The sequence below is a fragment of the Neovison vison genome, chromosome 12, assembly GCF_020171115.1.
Source record: "Neovison vison isolate M4711 chromosome 12, ASM_NN_V1, whole genome shotgun sequence".
NCBI classification, from domain to species: Eukaryota; Metazoa; Chordata; class Mammalia; order Carnivora; family Mustelidae; genus Neogale; species Neogale vison.
This window is the reverse complement of record NC_058102.1, coordinates 144830234-144849172: the sequence shown is the minus strand read 5'-3', so window position 1 is coordinate 144849172 and position 18939 is coordinate 144830234. Positions and strand designations below refer to the sequence as shown.

The 18939-nt window shown below is 53.1% G+C and overlaps 1 protein-coding gene across 1 annotated transcript; it reads right to left on the bottom strand.

The window, feature by feature from the left end:
- Positions 1-235: 235 nt before the first annotated feature.
- Positions 236-6723, bottom strand: KLF6 (Kruppel like factor 6). The gene is made up of 4 exons (XM_044226311.1): positions 6399-6723; positions 2986-3559; positions 1413-1536; positions 236-977 (listed from the first exon to the last, which is right to left on the bottom strand). Exons 1-4 carry the CDS (start codon positions 6498-6500, stop codon positions 926-928), a joined length of 852 nt encoding a protein of 283 aa, XP_044082246.1. The 5' UTR covers positions 6501-6723; the 3' UTR covers positions 236-925.
- Between the last annotated feature and the right edge of the window lie 12216 nt (positions 6724-18939).

The following is an 18939-nucleotide window of genomic DNA, read 5'->3' as shown; positions in this document are numbered from 1 at the left end:
GAGGTGGGCAAGAGTTGTGTATCGCCAGGCCCAGATGGCTAGGGAATCACTGAATTCGACCAATCCTATCTTAGCTGCTCAGTAACTGGAACCGACATTGTAGTCCTGATTGAAGAATGGAAAGCAGACAGTTCCCCAGACCATGCATTACTTTTTGTCTTAGAAGGAAAAGTTATCAATGTGTTATATTCGTAAATACACAGCTTATACGACGGGTAACAAATGAGCTCTGTTGTAGCAAGTAAACAAGCTACTTGACACATTGCACTTTTTTTTTTTTCGTAGCTGCACCAGACACGGAAAGTTCTCTCACACGGGGAAGGGGCTTCCCTCCCCACGGCCATCCGCCACACCGGGGGTCTGGACCACGCACGCCCGCCCTCCATGTTTCCCCTTCTTCTTCTTCTTCTTCTTCTTCTTCTTTTTTTTTTTTTTTTTTTTTTTTAACATCTTTTTCTCTTGAGCCCGGACGGCGCAGATCCGCAGCCCCGGGAAATGGCCGGCGGTCGGCTCCTCACACACACCGCACGCAAACCCCGCGCTCGCTGCCTCTCGCAGTCTCGCTACCGCGAGGGAAAAAGACTCTTTTGCCCCCGTCCCACAGTCAGCAACGAACAGACCCTCCGCGGACAGTCAACCCATCCAGAAACATTCTCAGTGCACAAGCTCACGGCCAAGGCGTAGGGACCACTCGGAAGACAGGTGCCCGGGGCGAGTCCAGGGCCACCCAAACACCACACACCGCGGGTGCTCCGCCGCTTCTGACGTGACGTTTTCGCCCTCGAAAGACCTTCCAAGTCGAGGTCCTGGAGGCAGCTGGGTGGGGTGCAAAATGGCATGCTTTGGCTGGAACGCGCACCCTCCTTCCGCGGCTGTCTCGCAGCCTGGAAGCCTTTTAGCCCGCAGGATTCGCCGCTCTGCTCCCTCACAGGTGCCTCTTCATGTGCAGGGCCAGGTGGTCGGACCTGGAGAAACACCTGCGGAGCAACCGGCCCCGACAGGTTAGGTCCCCGCCTGGAGGAGCTTACAGCCCTCCCAGCCCAGCCCCTCCCCGAGGGAAGCGGGGAGGCCTCGGAGCCCCGGCCATTCCCACCCGTGCTGCCGGGGCAGCAGAGTCCAGCGCAGGGGCACGCAGAGCAGGGATCGGTCCGGCCTTCGGGGGATCTCACCTGACCTCATGACTCAACCGTCTAGGCTGCACGGCTGAAGGCCAACCTCCAGAAAGGATGAATGAAATCACCCAATGCTCGTGCACCCAGAACCTGGCTCTTCCTAATTTGGACAAGTGGCAGATTACAGACTCTCTGAGAAGGTCCCAGGCAGGAGCGCGGGACGGGGAAGCGCCTGCCGTCTATGCTGTGGCCTGTCCCTCCCAGAGAGGCCATCCTCAGTCCCTAGCTTTGTGCACGTACCTGTCACAGTGAGAACATTTAAAAGGCTTGGCACCAGTGTGCTTTCTGAAGTGTCTGGTTAACTCATCGCTTCTTGCAAAACGCCACTCACACCCTTCCCATGAGCATCTGTAAGGCTTCTCTCCTGGGAAGAGAGCACACGACAGGCACACCGTGATTTCACCGAACACGAGGAGGTGTGCGGCGACAGAACACACAGAAGCAGTTGGACAAAAGTCAACTCATTTGCCAGCTCGGGGGCCCACCTTGGTTAGGGCTCGGGGGGACACGGGGGACGGAAGGGGGGCCTCCTGACCCAGCGGCCCTGAGCCTCCAAGTGCTGCGGACAGACCCCGGCCAGGCAGGGCCCACGTGACCGTCCTCGGCGTTACCGTGTAAGAATGACAAATACTCAGACTAGCGAAATACTTCTGAGGTGACGTGTCAGCCCACTGGACCCACAGCCCCGGCGGGGGCAGGGTTTTATTGCTCTCTCCATGGAAACGGTTTCTCTCAAGCACTTATTTTGTTCCTTACTCACTTCCCTGTGGAATGAGGCTTTGTACTTTCCTCCGGGAAACGACATTTCTCCAAAACTGAGGTCATGAGTTTCTGGGAAACCCCATCCTGGGGCCTTCAAAGCACTTTCTAAATGACAACTGAGCGACCAAATCGACCTCTTCCACCGGGCGGACGATAAATAGGAATTCACTAGAAGTGCTGCCTGAGGAAATTCAACACGTTGCCCCAGCCAGTGTCCAAGTGGGCCTGCGGGACAGACCCGGGTGGCGGGGGGCGGGGGGGATAGACTGGATCCTGACCCTGGCTCCGCAGGGGACCCCGACTTGAGGTCTCAGAGGTCATCTCTCATCACTGTCCCGGGGCAGGTCATAGCTGACGTGACTCCACGTGCACGATCACATCCCTCCCCGCTCGGGAATGTGTGTGACCCTTCCCCCAGCCACCCCAGACCCTCCCAGGAATTTCATCTGAGGGAGGTTCATCTGAGTTGTGGGCTTTCACTACAAAGCTGTTCTGTTTTCTTTTAAAACTGGTAGCAGAAAACAAAGGCCACGTGATGCCCAGAGGACAACTGAGGGAGCACCCAGGGATCGGTACTGCTTCCCGCTGAGCGCATGGCTCAGGCTCCCACCTCCTGCCCCCCTCCCCCCGACCCCCCACTCCCGCCCCAGGACACCCGCACGCGCCACAGCCCCCAGCCAGCCCTTCCCCCCACCCTCGAGTCCCATTTCAGAAAATCGGAGGTAACTCCATGAGTCAGGATGCCCGCAGCGGGCACACAGGCCCCCCTGATGACCAGGACGGTTGGAGTGAGTGAGGGATGGGGTGTAGGGGAGAACGGGATTTACCTCGTGTGGTTAATCTCAAAGTCTCGCCCTTGCACCGGGCGCACACGTCCAGTCCTTGAGCTCCTACTCTGTCCTCCCCAGGGACCCAACTCTTTTGGGGAAGCATGAGCTGAGGATGTGTCTGCTCTGCCAGCCTCCTGCGGAGCCCCGGCCCCCTCCCAGGGCTGGTGCACTTCAGCGGCGCCCACCAGTGGCCCACCTCCCGCATCGCAGGAGGGACTGACCTGTGTGAGTGCGCTGGTGTGCTTTCAAGTGGGAGCTTTTGGTGTAAACTTTCCTGCAGCCGTTAAAGTGGCAGCGGTGCACCCGCCTCCGGCCATCCGGGGAGGCGTCCCCGCTGCCCTTGTCACCCGGCTTTCCCGCGGTCCCACTGCGCAGCTTCCCAGGGGGCTGCAGCTCGCCCGGCACGCAGCCCCACAGGTGAGAAGGTTCCCTGCTCAGTTCTGGAGAAGACGGGGGCGTGGAGGTGACAGAGTTGCTCAGGGTGCCCGAGTTGACTAAGACGTCGCCGATGGGGTCGGAGGTAAACTTAGTGGTGGGAGAAAGTTCCTCGGAGCTGTCCGAGGACTCGCTGCTCACGTCCGAGTTCAGGCTGTTGGTCTCCAGGTTGTAAGCAAAGCCGGGGCTGTTCAGAGCATCCTCGGGGGGACTGGAGGAAAGCTTCAGGTCCGGGTCCTCCTTTTTCTCCCGAGCCAGGATGATTTTGGTCCACAGATCTTCCTGGCTGTCGAACTTGATTTCGGAGGCTGACACGTAGCAGGGTTCGCTCTGGAGGTAACGTTCCAGCTCCAGGCAGGTCTGTGTGAGAGGAACCACAAGAAGACACGTGATTGTGATGACGACGAACAGTGGAACTGAAAGCACGTTTCCAAAAAACATGCAGGAGTCAAGGGCAAACAGAACGTGGCCGTGGTGCTGTAAGAATCGCGTCTCTAGGAGAGCGAGAGGAAAGCTGTTTCTAGGATGGACATATGCAATCAGGAGAAGGACCAGACGTGGATACCTCTCCAGGCCTTTCCAGGATGGACCAGTGGCCACAAGGACTGAGGGTCACTAGGCCACCTTTGTCACAGTTACCAGCGTTGACGTGACTACAGAGTTTCTGTAAACCACACAAAGAAAACCAGCCTCAGGCACATGCCCCCGACAGGTTTAACCAGATCATCTGACAGTCTCGAGAACCATGTGCTTTAAGGAATGCTCGGGCGGCCCTCCTTTCTCCCGCACAACACAGAAAGGCCGCGCTGCACGCGAGGCAATGTGTTCTGACATTGCGTGTGTCTTTCTTTAGAGACACAGCTGAGAGGACGGGGCCACACTCCGCGAGCGTACGCAGCTAGCTGAGGGTCCGCATTCAGGGACATCAATGGAGCTGCGGAGAAACCACCCCGACCGAGGAGGCTTTGCCCCGACCTAGGAGGCTTTCAAAGAATGCCATTCGCGAGTGCTGCGGGGCCGAGCTCGCACACAACTTTAATGACTTCCACAGCGGTCAGAGAAAAACAGGAGCCGCAACAATAATTCCAGAATGGCCATCTGCTATTGTAAACCATGCAGGAGGGGAAATTCCTCCCCAGCCCTGCTGGGAGTCCCACAATGGACCAGAACTTTATCTACTGGCCAAGAGTACAGCTGGATGAGTCATCACTCTGTTTCTTTCACGCAATGCCAAAGGAGACTTCCTTTTGAAATTCTGACCAGCGGCCAAAAAAGGACCCGGTTCAAGTATACATGCAGTGTGTCACGGACAGTGCCCCTCCCCAGCCCCACAACCAACCTTTCAAGAAGCTACAACTGCCGACAGACCAGCATCCCCTCTCCCCACCATCTCAAACTTTCTAGCCACTGGAAAAGAAAAACGGTAGGAAACATTTTAGGATTAAATTATATCTGCCCTTATCTTTACTAGGATCAGCTGCCTGTATGTCCATATAAGCTGTCCATACAAACGTGACTCTACAGACTTAAATTTCTACGGCAAACTCTGCTCTGTTTAGCAGATCATTTTCAGGACTAGCGAAGCCTACCCAAAGGGCTCATGCTTGCTTGCTTACTTAGCAAATGCTCCTGCTACAATACAGCACACACCCTTCCCCTCCCCACAGACTCGTCACAGAGCTAGCATGAGCAAGCAAAGGGGAAAAAAAGCAATGATTGTTTTCTCTTTACCCCTAAAATTAGACGTCTGAGTTACAGCGCATACGACAGGGTTCTGAGAAACAGTAACCGGAGGAGAGAGGGCAAGGTATTTTACTGACGTGCCGAAGGGAAAGGAAAGCACATTTACTGAGATCTTGTTAAACTTTAATAATCTGGCTAATTTAAAATCTCCATTATGCTGATAAGCACTGGGGACCAAAACGCAGTTCTCTGAGAGTTGAAACGCCTCTGAAGGCGACCGGGAGCTCAGCCTGGCTTGGGGCCCAAATCCCAAATGCCCGAAGGAAACTACTTAGATCAATTTCAATCCCGTCGTAGGGAGCAGCTTCTTTAAGAGGAAAAGGGGGGAGGGGAGAGGAAGGCAGGATGGGGCTGGGAACAATTAAGCAGGCATGTGAAGGTTGCAACACTTTGCACTTCATCCCTTTTGAAAGCTTTCTAGGCTTGGAGACGCACAGAATATACTTGATCTGCTAATTCACTTTGTGACAAAAAGCAAACAGCCTAGCAGGGCAGAGAGACGGCCCCATCCCTCCTTCGATCTTTTTCACCACAATGGGACAAGTGTCAGCGTCTCTCTCCCTTCAGGCAAGCCCTACGAACTGGGGGAGTGGGGGGTTAACTTTCTGAAACGTCCAATGTCAAAAATTCCAGCTCTACTAAAAAAAAAAAAAAAAAAAAAAAATGCCGGAAATCGAGACTCTTCTCAAACTCAGACTTGAAGCCATTTGGACGGGCTCATTGTCATATGACTGATAAGTCACTGGTTGTGCAAACATTGTTGGTTTTTTTTTTTTTTTTTTTTTCTGGTTGACAAAAGCAGCAGGTAAGAAAAACAAGGCAGAGCGAAACAAATCTTAAGGATCCCCAAGAGGAAAAAGAAACTGGAAATGACCTGGTAGAGAAAAAAGGAGGTTTCGGTGGTGTCATTTTTAATAATAATAAAAAACAAAAAACCAAAAACCAAACAACAACAACAACAACAAGAAAAAAAACAACTCTATGTGCAAACACCAAAAAAGCAAAAAACAAAAACAAATTCCCCATTAAAAAAAAAAAAAAAAAAAAAAAGTCCTTGGCGGTGCAGGCGAGCTCCCGCGAGCAGACGCAGCTGCGGGGGCCGGAGCTCGTACAGGCACCAAACTTCTGCGCGGGGCCGGGGCCGGCATCAGGCCGGGAGCCGGCGCTGCCCGCCGGAGGAGGCCGCCCGGACGGCCCGGGAGCTCCGGGGAGCCCGAGCGCCGCCGGCCGCGCGGCGGTGACAGCGGCTCCGCCCGCCGTCGGCGGCCCCGGGACGGCGGCGTCCGCGCGCGGGCGGCAGCAGCGCCTCCGAGGCGGGTCGCGGCCGCTCCTGCCGGCGGCCCCGGGGCGGCCGAACGAGGCGGAGGAGCGGCCGCGGCCGAGGCAGCCCGCTCCGGGGCCGGGCGCGCGGGCAGCTGCGCGGCGCGGGGCTCGGGGCGCGCCGCCGCGCGTTTACCTGTTGCCAGTACTCCTCCAGGGACGGCAGCGCCGAGAAGTAGCCGGTCTCGTGCACGATCTGCAGCTCCTGGAAGATGCTGCACATCGGGAGCACGTCCATGTCGCGCGGGAAGGGCGGTCGCGGCCGCGCCGGGAAGCGGGAGCCGCGCGGTCTGCAGTCGGGGGCGCCGCGGCCGAGCCTGCAGCGCCGGGCGAAGTTTCATGCAAACTCAGCGCACGGCAGGGAGGCGCCGCGGGTTCGGATCCCGCCGGAGCCCGGAGACGCGCTCGCGAGCCCACACAATATTTGCAAACACCGGACTGACTGCAAACGTAACCCCTGCAAAACTTCCCTATTCAAAGCTCCGCTGCCAGCCTCCCCCTCCTCCCCGCCTGGCTCCCCCCACTCCCTCCCCCCCACGTGACTCGTCCGCGCCCGCCCCGCGCACCGCCCAATCACGCTGCGCCCGGCCCGGAGCTGCGCGCCGGTGATGTCAGCTCCGGCCAATGGCAGGCGGTGACTCACAGCGGCCCCGCCTGGCGTGACCGAGCCTCTCCATCACGGCCCTCGCCATTGGCTCAATTCGAACTTCAGGCGGCTCTGATTGGAAGGCGTCCTCGCAGGCTATTTTTAGCAGGCTATATAAGGCGCGGGCCGCCTCGCGCCGGAGGAGTCGGCGCTGGGAGGTGCAGGCCGAGCGGCTCAGTGAGCCCGCGGCCGGCCGAGGGACCCGCTGCTCCCGTCCGCCGTCCGCGTCCCATCCCCCGGTCCCCGTGCCCCGTTCCCCGGCTCGGGAGCCGGCGCGGTCGCCCCGGCGCAGCGCTCGGACCGGCAGTCGCGTCCCCGTCCCCGCGGTTCTGGTCACTCAGCCCCCGTCCCCGTCCCCGTCCCCGTCCCCGTCCCGAGTCCGGACGTTCGTCCCCGTCTCGTCCCCCGGGCCGGTCACTTTGGCCCCGTCACCCCGGGCCGGTCCCGTGCCCCCGGCGGAGCGGCTCAGTGCGCCCCGGCTGCGGCCGCGCCGAAGGGAGCCCGCGGGGCCCCGAGTGCCTGTCCCCGTCTGTCGGGGCCGCCCCGCTCCCCTCCTGCCTCTGCGCTGCCCCTGCCGACCCTTCCCCAGCCTCGCGGCGGCCGGCGCCCCTGGCCTGCTCTGTTCCCCTCCGGTCGCCCCCGCCTCTGGCCCCGCTGTCCCCCGCCGTCCTCCGCGCCCCATGCTCTTCTGTCCCCCACCCCGTCGCCCCTCCATGCTGCACCCTCTGTCCCCATCCTCTTCTGTCCCCTCCCTCTTCGTCTGTCCCCCAACGCCTCTGCTCCCTTCATCCCTCCTGCCCCCGCCCTCCCCCCAACTCCGGAGCCGCCCGCCCCCTCCGTCCCCAGGGTCCCCCCTTTGTCACCCTCCACCCCTCTCCATTTTCCTCTATCCCCTGACCCCCCACCCCCAGGGCTCAGGCCCGCCCTGCCGGGGACCGCTGGACTGGGGGGGACAGACCCATGTGTCGCAGGGACCTGACCCGCTGGGAGGGACCCGAGTCTCCCCTTCCCACTCCCCCGTGCGCCTCCCAAACCGCCTCAAGGGCAAAAAAAGGGTCGGAAAGGCCTGGAGGAAGGATGTTGGGTCCGATGGCTTCTGAGCGAGGTCCTTTAGGTTCAAGTGTAGGTTTTACACTCGGATTCTGTGAGAGAGAATTTCCACCTTTAAACAAGAGATGCCTGGGGGCTGGGGGGCTCAGTCAGTCGGTGAAGGTGACGCCTTTGGCTCAGGTCATGATCCAGCGCCCTGGGATGGAGCTCCGCATGGGGTCCTTGCTTGGTGGGAGGCCTGCTTCTCCCACCCCCACTCCCCTGCTTGTGCTCGCTCTCTCGCTGTGGCTCTCCCTGTCAGATCAATACATAAAATCTTTACAAAGAATAAAAGACCAAAAAGAGATGCCTTATAACTGGTTCTCAGTAGGGTCCCAGGCTTCGCGTAGCTTCCATACCACCTGTGCACTTGTTAAAAACATCGTTTTCGGGCTCCAGCCCCCAAGCTGGGGTGGGACTGGACGGTCCCAGCCACGGAGTTTGAGCGAGCGCCCTGCCAGGTGAATCTGAAGTTTTGGCTCACCGAAGTTTTGCCAACCAGGGATTAAGAACTTAAAGCGCACGTTTACTTGTTAGGGACCCGCCAAGGGCCTCCTCCCGGGAAGATGCAGGCCGACCTCGGACTGGGAGGAGTCTGTTATCCCGCAGAGCTGCTCTCGGAGAACCCTCCCCAAGGTTACCAACTAAGCTCTTCCTCTGAATGTGCAAACCACTTAAATTAGGATGGTGCTGACATTCAACGTGTTTTTTCCCATATGAATTATGTCCTAAAATATACCATAATGTTCATTTTCAAGAAAAATGCCAAGACCACAAAGAATGTGCATTTTAAAATTCAAAATGGAAAACTGAATTATAACTAGTAGTTTCATTTTTATCTCAAGATAGACTTTAATGAATATCCTTTTGAAGTTTTTAAAAATGTGACATGTAAAAGGATTTTGAGTGTTAGATTTTCACACGTTAGAGCCGACTAGAATATACCAGAATTATGACCCAGTAAGATTCTAGGCAGGGAATCTGAAGTTAGAAAAGGTTATTGGCTCATTGGAGCTATCACGTAGTCTGTGAAGATGATCCACAATTTGATTTGTCTGTCACACATGATCACTGGCCTGTGTTCCTGTCATTTTCCCGAGAAACAAAGAGGGTGTCTAGCCTTCTGCAGGTGAGACATGTATCTTGGGTCTATTTCCAGCAGCAGAGATGGTTTGACCTTGAACCACCCATTGGCTGAGCCAACCTGGTGACCAGCATCTGGTCATATTTGGAATATGGTTTCAAGAGCGTGGTTTTGTTGAATTTCCTTAGTAATGGGCAGCCATTGCCCAAGGAAGCAAGAATCTGGGGAGTATGCAAGTGACCAAAAGCCGGCATCCTGGCCTGTGGAGGAAAGTCCGGGGAAGGGAGGGAAGTCCTCCCCAAGTCCAGAGAAGGGAACAATGCATATGGATGCCATGGTTATGGTGCCCCATGTACCTTTGGACCATTAACCATTCATTGTTTTAATAATTTTCCTTATCTGCCTGCCTATAGAATGTAGATTTGGACCTCATTTGGACAGATACACTCAAAATGGTGATTTCAAATAAAAACAACAACAAAAAACCCGGTATAAAAACAGGATCTGTAGACTGGTTTTCAAAGAGAAGAAGCACTGTGACCTCCCACCACACCCGTGAGCCATCCCGCTTCTGTTGCTCAGCTCACGCCTGTGCCAGGCCAGGTATTTGGGACTCTCCTACGTGTACAAAATCGGCACAGCTCCCTGCCGCGGGGGAGGAGGGAGCTATATAGGAAGGGAGCTGTCTTAAAACAGAGGCAGTTCTGCTCCTGGGAGAAGCAGCTATTTGGTGGGCAAACAGTGTCAGCCTCCCATGAGAAAAAAGTCTGCTTGCGTGGGATCTGAGTTATACTAGTCACATCTGACTTCCAAAAGGATGAGCACTGAAGACTCGGAGAAGGCCAGAGTCACTGGGGCGGGGGCGGGGTGGGGGCGAGTGGGACGTGGTAGTTAGACTCCAGCTATCCTGCTGCATGTGTGGCCTTGGTCGCATCCTTTAAGTAGGAGACGAAAATGTCTGTTAGAATCCATTTGGTAGAATTGAAAGATGATGCCTTAAAACCCCTGGTTTATGATAGACAGTCATTTCATAAAATGAAGGCAGTGTTTCCATTATCCGACCCCCATCTGTCTCTCCAGTTTGCTGCTGATACTTGTTTTATAAACCCCCACACCTTTGTTTTTGTTTTTATTTTATTTTATTTATTTTTTTGAAGGTTTTATTTATTTGACACAGAGAGAGAGAGAGAGAGAGCGCGGGCACGCACAAGCAGGGGGACCAGCAGAGGGAGAGGGGAGAAGCAGCTCTCCGCTGAGTGGGGAGCCTGACGTGGGGCTCGATCCTGGAACCCTGGATCAGGAGCTGAGCCGAAGGCAGAGTCTTCACCGACTGAGCCTCTCAGGCGCCAACACTTTTTAAAAGACAGATGAGTGAATGTAGACAGCAGGATGAAATCACCTATGCAGATCCCATAGTCAATCAGAGGCAAAGCTGGGCCCACAGTGAGGTCCAGTAACTGCAAAAGAGCTTCTTTGGGGCACCGGAATGGCCCAGCGGGTGAAGCACTGGACTCTTGGTTTCAGCTTGGGTGTGCTCTCGGGGTTGTGGGATTGGGCCCCACATAGGGCTCCATGCTCACAGGGAAATCTGCTTGAGATTTTTTGTCCCTCTCCTTCTGTCCCTCTCCCCATCTCTCTAAAAAAAAAAAAAAATAATAATAAATAAAATCTTTAAAAAAAGAGCCTCTGTCTCACCCACCCCACATTGCAGATTCTCCCTCCCTCCCACCCCTTCTCGCTCTCCAAACTGTGGAGAGAAAGTCCTCAACTCCAGTTGGTGAGCGTGGCCCTTGTTCTTCTCCATTACCTTCTGCTCATCTGTTCTTTCATCGGTCACACTGCCCACCGCCTGCAGAGGCTCTGGACCCTTCCCTGGGGCCGCCCCAGGCTCTCTGCGCTCTGGAAGGATAGAGTCTGACCCCGTAGCAACCCGGTGCCAATTCCTCATTCTCCTCACCCACGCGCACACCCTCCTCCATTTCCCTCTCTGGTCACACTCGGGTCACACTCAGACATTTCATGCCGCTAAGTTCTCTCTGCCACATTTAGAAAAACATGGTTTAAAATCAAGTTTGTGTTTTAAACCTAACTTTCAGCTTAAAGGTGTATGGGATGAGAAATAAGCTTTTGGTCATTTTGATCCTTCCTCTTCTAGATAATTCAGGTAGGGCTCTTCAGAGGAGTCTTACGAAGGCTGATTCAAGGGTCATCGCGACAATGGTCCCCAATGATACTGACTGATGCTCTGTTGGACAAGAAGCTGCTTTTGTTTCATTTTGGCTTTGGTGTTATTAACAAAACATCAATTGCAGTCTGCCATTAAGGTAAAGATTGACTCCTTAAAGAACTATCAGTGCTGAAAATAGCTAATAAGGAAAGTTCTCTATTGATAGTTTTTAATAGATGTTCAGAGTCCAGAGTGCTAACCATTACAACTTACGTTATGAACATAGGGAATGTGTTCCATGCTCTGGCCTCGGTGGCATCAAAGGGGGAGAATTTATACTCATCTGAGGCCTCTCTTTTACAGTGGCCCTCTTCTTAAAATATCCCAATGAGCTCTGGGATATTTGATAACAGTGGGAAAATATGTTGTTATCTATCAAAGTTTTATAGAAGAAATGAAAAAAGAAGAGAATCCACACTCGGTAAACACGTTCCCTATGTCAGGTGCTGCGCTGAGCCTTGTCCACATGGTGCCCACGGGACCCCGGGAAGTGGGTGTTAGAATCGACAGTTGAAAAAACAAATTTGAAGCTCAGAAAAAAACACACAATTTGCTCAAGTGTCAGGGTAAGTGTTTTAACCCTGGTCTCACTTGTTTCCGCAGAAGGCCTACCGTCCCGGGCGCGGTCCTGCTCCCGCCGGATTCTCACGCTAAACTGGGCAGGGAGAGCCTGAGGCAGGCAGAGCTCTAATGCGGCGGAGGGACCCCAGACCTGCACCAGCCCCCCCTCCTGAGCCCGGCTCCACGCCCTTGCTGTCCCCTGACTCGAGGTTAATCAAAAGGCAGATTATCTTAGGTGGACCTGACCTCAAGGCATGTCCTTTAAAAGGAGGTGAAGCTCAAAGAGACCATTCACAGATAGAAACGCTCAGAAATTCGAAATGGAAGGAACATCCTTGGTCTGACATCCTGCGGACGCCTATCCTGCTGCTTTTCAGCGAGCTGGGGGCTCGCGGTGAGAGCGGCTGTGTTTTCCGTTCTCATCTAACTGCTCTCTCAAGTGGGCCTATGCATTTGTGCTCCGGGGCCTGGGTTTCTCAATGTGCCTGCTGCTTCCCCTGGGCAGCCAGACTTTCTTGCACCTGCTGGAGGAGGGTCGGTAGGTGGGAGAGTCCTGCCCTTCTCCTGGCAAGAGAATTTGACTTCCGGGCTCTGCCTCAGCCCTGAAAGGTTCTCTGCTTCCTTTGAGACAAGGGTCTGGGAGTGTGGGGGGGGTTTCAAGCTTCCTTCCCGCTTGAGAGTGCGGGGCTGGGTGGTGGGGAGAGTGTAGGGCTGCCTCTGCTCTCCCACCCTGCCCACCCGTCTCCCTTGGGAGCACCTGCTGGGGGCCTGTGCAAAGAGCTTCCGGGTCAGCTTGTGTCTCAGGTGCCCATTTATCCCAGACTGTCTGTCTGTCCTGCCAGCTACACTCAGGCATTAACAAATCATTACCCGTCACTCTTTTCTCCCATGGGGGAAAGGGGGGGTGCCGGTGTGGGGTGTGACTTCTCTTCTGTGAGTCTTCACACCTTTGAGACTTTGTTCCCATTGGGGCCGGCCGCTTTCTGCTCTTAAATAGGCTAAAGGAGATGAGGATTTTGTAGATTATCTGACTTCTTCTTGTTATTAGGGTGTAAAGAAGCAACGTTCTCCTATGACTTTCTTCATGTTAGTCAGAACTGAGCACCAGAGGAACCCAAGAGGGCACAGAAAGTCGCAGCAAATGCAAGGACACCTGAGTGCACATACGGTGCGCCAGACCTCGGCCCAATCTCACATCCTATACAAAATCAGTAGAGGCAGATTGTAGGGTAAATGAAAGACCAACCTACAAAGCTTCCTGAAGAAAGCATAGAAGAAAATCATCGTGACGTAGGGTTGGCAAAGTCTTCTTGGACAGAATACAGAAAGCCATACCATAAGGAAAAAAAAAAATTTTTTCTGATTGACAAATTAGACTTACCAAATTTAAAACTTCATCAAAAGACACCACTTAGGAAATTAATAGACAAGTCAAAGACTGAGAAAAAATATTCTCAAAACATATATTGAGTTTTGAACAGGTATCAAGGGTATATATAAGCCAATAATAAAATTTGTTTGAAAATATAAAAACAGAAATGAACAGATACATGAAGCTAATAAACACATTAAAAACATATTCAACATTATTTGTCATCAGGGAAATGTAAAATAAAACCCACTAGAAGAGCTAAAGTTAAGAAGACCCAGGACACTAAGAGTTGGGAAAGATGTGTGGGGGGTGACCAGAACTTTCCTACACTATTGGTAGAGGTGTGAAATGCTGGCCATTTTTAATAAAACCGAACATATGCCTACTCTATGACTCAGCTCCTCCATCTTCTAGGCATTTCATTAAAAGCACTGAAAGAACATGCTCACAAATTTGTGCAAGATCATTCATGGCAGCTTGGCTATAATGGTCAAAAACTGGAAACTCTCCAGTTGTCCTTCAGCAGGAGAGGTGGATTTCCTTATGGCTGGTACTGTTCGTCACACATGCAGCGACATGGATGTATCTCAGAACCAGTGGGCTGAGTGAACGAAGCCCTGCGCATAGGAGTATCTACCAAGAAATTCAGACTACATTCATGTCTAGACAAGGTAAAACTGATGCTGGTTGACTTTGGTAGTCAGGGGTGGAGACTGACTGAGAAAGGACATGATGGCGTTCTCTTGGTGATGGGTGATGATGGCAGTGATGGGTGATGTTGACAGTGATGGTGATGGTGATGGTGATGATGGTGTTGGTGGTGTTGACAGTGATGGTGATGGTGATGATGTTGATGATGTTGGTGGTGTTGACAGTGATGGTGATGGTGATGATGGTGATGATGGTGATGATGTTGGTGGTGTTGACAGTGATGGTGGTGGTGGAGATGGTGATGATGTTGGTGGTGTTGACAGTGATGGTGGTGGTGGAGATGGTGGTGGCAGTGATAGTGACGGTGGTGATGATGGTATTAATGGTGATGGTGGCGGTAATGATGATGATGGTGAGGATGGTGGTGATCATGGACCTGTTCTACATCTGGATGTAGGTGTGTGGTTGCACAGGTGATTGCATTTGTCTGAATTGATCCGATGGTACATTTAAGATTTGTGCATTGGACTTTCTGTAAGTTCTTCCTCCCCCCACCTAAACAAAGAACCGTACCAAATGCTGGACTCTGGCTAACTATGGGGTGCAAGTTGCAGAGGGGAAGTATACTGGGGTGTGCAGTGCACTTTGAAACAGAGAAGGCATGAGAGACATGAAAGAGACAGAAAGGAGGAATGTGCTATATTGATTTAAAGCATGTGGTGAGTCATAGTTTGAAATTAGTGTTTGTTTATTCTGTGTTAGTTTCCTTAAGGTGCTGCCACGGATCACCACAGACACAACTGAAGTTTATTCTCTCACAGTTCTGGAGGCCATGAGTCGGAACCAAGGTGTTGCAGGGCCATGGTACATTTGGAGGCTCTGGGGGAGGGCAGTTCCTTGTCCCTCTGTCATCTAGTGGCCTCTGGCTTCCTTGGCTTGTGGCCACATCACTGCTCTTTCTTCTTCCTTTTCACACAGGACAGCTGTCTCCTCTCCTGTCTCAACTCTCCCTCCCCGTTCCCTTATAAGAACACAAGTCATTTCCTTTAGGGCCGAGTCACATAATCCAGAATGAGTTCATCTCAAGGCCCTTAATTTACTTACATCTACAAAGACCCATTTTCCAAATAAGATCGCACGCCTAGATTCCAGGGACTTGATGTGGACATCTTTCGGGATGCATCAGTGCATCATTGTTTTGCATTCTGTGAAAAGAATATAACTTCACTTGCATTGCATAATACTTAACAGTCATAGAATAATGGGGTATGACAAGCCCCACCTAGTTGCCTACATCACCAACAGTAAACATTTTCATATAGTAGAACACATGTTACTTCACATTTCAAAAATCTTCTTGGATAATATGACTTTAAGGGCTTGCTTATTTTGTTCCTGTCCTAAACTAGTGACCACCAGCTGTTAGGGGCCAAGTCTTAACGTCTCTGTTAAAAACTTGATTGAGTGTTGATACAAACCAACAAGGGAAAGAAACTCATCTTGCTTTTTCTTCAAGAACTGAATCACTTCAAGTTGAGCGCTGTAGGTCCAGGGTCCAGAGGGGAACAGATTTTCTGGTCTGCTTCAGAGATACACAAAGAATTACCTGGACCTGTGAAAATGTCAGTGCTGCTCGGTCCTGGTTCCTTCATCGGATGGGTGAGAGATGAGGGAGAAGGCTCTTTTCTTCCCACATTCCAGGATGGAGTCAGCAGCCCCGAGGAGGGGGCAGGAGGCACGGTGTGTGAAACCCAGAGGAGATAATGATTTTGGCAGCTTCCCGGGGGTGGTCTTGAAGGCCGGTGACAGAGAGTGCCGGGAGGGAGGGCCTGATGAGCAGATGAGGGACCCCGGGTAATGCCACCTGGAGCTGGGTTGGCGCGTGGCCTGGTGAGGAGGGGCTGCACCTGTGATGCTGGAGGACACGAGCGAATGTCTCCTGCAAAGGAAGTCGTGGCAGGAGTGCGGACGCTGATGTGGAAGCTGATGGCAGGCAAGAGGTGAGAAGGGTCTCGGCGGGGACTCTAAGCACTACGCCTCTCCTCGGAGGCTGAATAGCACATCTGGACCCCCGAGCACTGCCCGGTTCCTCTGCTAAGGGCTCTGCATGGATTATCCGCTGCAATGTTCACGACCGCCCTGCCACCGCCACGGTAAATCGAAAGGAAGTGGAGACACAAGATTTTCTACAACTTGTTTGAAATCATATGCGCTGGGCACTGCGGCCCTCTGAGATCCGTGTTCTTGTCATGTCATGGCAGAGATCTGGAAGCCACCGTGAGGAGAGGCAGGTCACTTGCCTGAGGTCGCCGGCCGAGAGCAGAAGGTCCAGGTGGAAACAGCGGCGTGAGTCGAGTGCAGGAATGCCCCTGCGCCGACAGCTCGGGCTCTGCAGCCTCGGGACGGGGGAATCGGGCTGGGATTGGAGCAGGGCCACCTGAGCCGGGCCCCAAGACGGGACTACCACCCCGTGTCTGTAACTGGGGAACCCAGAGAAAAGACGGCGGGTTTGCTTCTGAGGAACGTCACCAGGATCCGGTACATCACCAGGATCCACCTCACCAGGGAGGTGAGGTTCGGGGCGGTGAGCTACGGGGCCTACACATCAGCCTTCAGGGCTTCGTTGCTCCCTTGGACCTCACTGCCCCAGGGCTGGGCCGTCCAATCCTGTGTCTCCTCCAAATTCCTCCTCCTGATTCGGTCAGCCAGGTGTGTCCTACCTCTCAAGACCCAAGAGCCTCTGTAACACCCCCTTTCACATGCTTGGAGACTCTGCCCAAAGGACCCCCCACCCCGAAGCCCTCGCCGCCCCATCACGCCCGGCACCTTGTCATGCCCCCTGTTGTCTCTGCAGCATCGGCCTCAGCTGGTGACTGCGGCTCCGTCTTTCGTCCTCCTCAAGGTCTGCGAGCTCTCCCCGAGGGGCGCTGACTGCCCCGTCCACACCTCCCGGCCACGGCAGACAGGCTCAGAAATGCAGCTCAGCCCGCTCGCGATGCGTTGGCGCTCGACGAGAAGGCAGGTTTCCCGAGTTTACCTGGTGAGAGGTGAGTGGCTGTCTCGCATGCTTCGGGATGCTTCTCCCCAGGAGACCCCCAGCTTCCCAGAAGCGATGCCGAGTACTGCCGTGCTGCTTCCCTCTGCAGACGTCGGCCGGCACTCACCCTAAGAGAATTTTCTAGAGGCAACAATGTGGTCTCCTCACCCTATGAAGCAGCCTCTAAAAATTGAGATTCGGAGCTGGAGTTTGTAAGAGAGCACACAGAAAGGGGAAGGTTGCCAGAAATCAATGATTGATGCATTCGGTCTAAATCCAAAGTCTGTCATTTAGCCTTAAATTGTTAAAGAAAAAAGAGAGAGAGAGGACATAAAAAAACTCGGAGTTGAGTAGAAGAATTGCAGACTGGCGACTACAAGCAAGATTAAAGTTTGCTGTTGTCAATTAAATAAGGCAGCGTGATGTTTGCCGGCGAACACCTTTCATCTTATTTTCACCTACGACGTTCTAAATAAAAAGGAACTGCCCGGAGTGCTGGCTAAAAACTGAGCAATGACTGAAAATTTCCCCAGGAAATTAAATTTCATAAGCAGGTAATGATGTAGATGGTCTTCAGTCTTCAGGTATCACGCCGCTGCAAATACAGAGCACAGAAAGAAGCAGATAACCTGCGCATACTTGCGGGACGTCTACACCGTCCTTTAGGGCCACCCAGGGTTTCAGCTGCTGGCACGTGCCTTTGTCTCCTCTAACAGGCTGAGCAAAGAGGGCCCTCATTCTCTTTTCATAACCAGCTCTTAGCATAACGCTTGATCTAGCAGCCATTCAATAAACACTCTCTGGGTGGCTGCAGATGTCTGTCGGGCGAGGGTCTACCTAGAGGCTAATGATGTCACTTCAGGGTATTTTCCTTTTTTTTTTAAAGATTTTTTTTTAATTTATTTATTGTCAGAGAGAGAGCACAAGCAGGCAGAGGCGCAGACAGAGGCAGAGAAAGAAAGCAGGCTCCCTGCTGGACAAGGAGCCTGATGCGGGTCTCGATCCCAGGACTCTGGGATCATGACCTGAGCCGAAGGCAGCAGCTTAACCCACTGAGCCACCCAGGCGTCCCAGGGTATTTTCTAATTTTAGTAAGTGAAGATGAAATTGGTTCTCTAATTTTTCTTCACTTTTCTCCCCTCTTTTTGCCCATCTAGAAATTAAAACAAAGGATGACTCTTTTTATCCTAAAGAAGTCATGGTTGATTTTATGTCCTGAATTGGTTTGCACTTAGGGACTAACTGTCTGAGTTGCTGTCCTGGATAAACGCCATCCATGGGGTAAATTGCAGGCCAGCTCAGGAATAGTTTTTTTAAATGATATTTTATTGTTTGCCGGAGAAATTGAAGGAAAAAAAAAATAAAACGAAGTGTTGGACAGGGTGACCCTCTAGGTGACAAACAGCCAGTCTTGATGCTCCTGGCTGTTCCTGGAATGTGTTGCTCTTGGTGGATTTCCTTTTCTCTTGTTTTCTATGTGTATTCCTTTGTTTTTCTGGAATACATCCTCCAGTAACTTCTTGGTTCTTCTCACATGGCTGGAGATACCTGCGTGGACCAGTAGTCTCCCAGCATTTTCCATCCCTAGAGATGTTTCCAGGGACATCTCCTCTGGTAGCAGTTCTTTCCGGAGCTCTAAGGGACAAATCGTTTAGGATAAGTGGGCAGGGAGCTAGTGGGCAGGGAGCTCCCACAGGCTGTGTGTAAAGTTTACCCGTTGCCAGATATTGTCTGAAACATTTGCTCTCATGTCTTTGGTAAGGGAGGGGTCTGATGTCTTGCTGGAATGTAAGTGCCGGTGCTCTAAGGGTTGGGTGGTGGAGGGGCATGGAGACTGAGGTTTGGACTGGCGCACTATCCCATAGATAGGACTTCCGCCGTTCCTCCTGTCCTCCGCCCACCTTGCTGGTTCAGGCATCTCTGCGGCTCAGCTGGGTGTGCGGACACTCGCCTCGTCTGGAACCCACTTCCAGCATATCCCAGGCTGTAGACGTCTACCCGATACCTCGC